Raw genomic sequence first — 1732 nt, 5'->3', positions numbered from 1 at the left:
AACTTTAACTCTTTTGGAATGACTCTGACCTGGATGACTGAGAATCTCCACCATCATACTTGCCGTCTTCCACGTTTGCCTCGCCTTCCAACCACGGCTTGCGTGATGCTTCAGTGGAAATCTCAAACACAAATGTCTCACCTTGCTTGTTGCCCCGAGCTGCGCTATTCGATTCTTCCTCAGTTTCCTCGCCAAAAGCATTCCCGTCGTCCCTTTTTCCCCCCCTCCATCTTTGTTGGCCAGCTTCTCTTTGAAGACGAGACTCTCTTTCTCTCTCTCTCACTTACAGGAGTAATTCTGCACTAACTTCAGCTAACGTCACACGGATTAATCGCAGATGACGTCGCATTATTTCGCTGGTAGAAATAATGTGAAAAGGTCATGTCCTGAATTCTGAAATCACACAAATCCAACTGAACTTTTCATTTCACCTGCAGTCTGTTTTCTTCTGCCCTTCCTCACCTACTGGATACCCATAGGTGATCCTCCGACTGTTTCTAATATTTGTTTATTCATTTTTTTTTATCTCAACAGATGGGTTTTGTTTTTTTTTGGCTGGCCTCTGCCTCAACCTCGCTTGTTTGTGTTGTCTCCTTTAATCCAGATGCTTTTACTTTTTCCATACGCTGCATTGTTCTCCCTGTGGAAGCCGCACACGCTGTTTACAACTACAGTAACTCAGCTGCTAGTTGAAATAACGTAGTGAATGTCTACAAGAAAGCCCCGCCCCCACGCCAAAAAAGATGGCACTCTTCAAATCTAATGGACTAATATTTTGTTTCTGTTTTTTGTTTTTTTGTTTTTTTTTGCAGTGTACGATAAGCAAGGCTTTCTGCTGCAGGAAGCAAAACTGTGAGTACATCTCCTTCTCCTAAATACTCATTTAATGAGACAGGTTCATGGATTCTCCATGTGCTGCACATGTCGTAAATAAGAGATGCAACATCTGGTTTAAAAAAAAAAATGAAGTCACTGCTTTCAGAGGAAAACTTTAACCCAAATTTTCCGTTTTATAAGGAAGTTTCCAAACTTTTCATCCCCTGATCCTAAAAATAACAGATCAACAGAGACTGACGACATCCTAAAAACACATTTATAATTCGCACACGCCTGAGGGGTCAACTAACAAAGTCCAAAGAGTTGTTACCTTAAGTAGAAAGTTTAGCTTATCAATACTTTACTGGAGTAAATCTTTTTATTTCTACTTCTTACATTTTCTTACAATTATCTCTAATTTCTGCTCCGTATATTAATAAAATGTCCCCATTTTCCTTGAACTCCTTTCCTGGTCCCTATAATTCTTTTTTAAACATCAATCTTTGTGCTAAAATATCTTTTCTGTCATGATTTGTGGACATTAAGATCTAAAGACAAGCGCCCTCTTCTGGTCAGACCCTGTAATTCAGTGAAAGGATGGTGTCAATTCAACTCCGTATATTCAGGGTTTCCGCAGGTCATTAAAAATCATTAAAAGTAATTAAATATTAAAATTAAAAGTTTTAAATTAAGGCCTTAATTGGAATTGTATTAGAATTCATTAAATGTGATTTATTGTGGCATTTAAAATGCTTTATTTAAAAAAAAATATTATAAAAACAATTCCGTCTGATATATTATATCGTGATATATTTGCACGGAACTGAAGCTCAAGGTGTAGAAAAAGTAAATACTGTAAAGATGACGAAGGATTTTGCCTATATATATATATATATATATATATATATATATATAT

The 1732-nt window shown here is 36.8% G+C and overlaps 1 protein-coding gene across 2 annotated transcripts in view; it reads left to right on the top strand.

The window, feature by feature from the left end:
- The window catches only part of LOC107104529 (CMP-N-acetylneuraminate-beta-1,4-galactoside alpha-2,3-sialyltransferase-like), a 34087-nt gene that overhangs the window by 25225 nt on the left and 7130 nt on the right, over positions 1-1732 (top strand). For both annotated transcript variants that reach the window (XM_015404538.1, XM_015404537.1), the window contains one exon: positions 813-852. In XM_015404538.1, coding sequence (XP_015260024.1) covers positions 813-852 — 40 coding nt within the window. The remainder of the gene's footprint in view (positions 1-812; positions 853-1732) is intronic.

This window comes from Cyprinodon variegatus, unplaced genomic scaffold (genome assembly GCF_000732505.1).
Source record: "Cyprinodon variegatus isolate N-32 unplaced genomic scaffold, C_variegatus-1.0 Scaffold1779, whole genome shotgun sequence".
In the NCBI taxonomy this organism is placed as follows: Eukaryota; Metazoa; Chordata; class Actinopteri; order Cyprinodontiformes; family Cyprinodontidae; genus Cyprinodon; species Cyprinodon variegatus.
The sequence above is the reverse complement of the archived record's forward strand: the minus strand, read 5'-3'. Positions and strand labels throughout refer to the sequence as shown.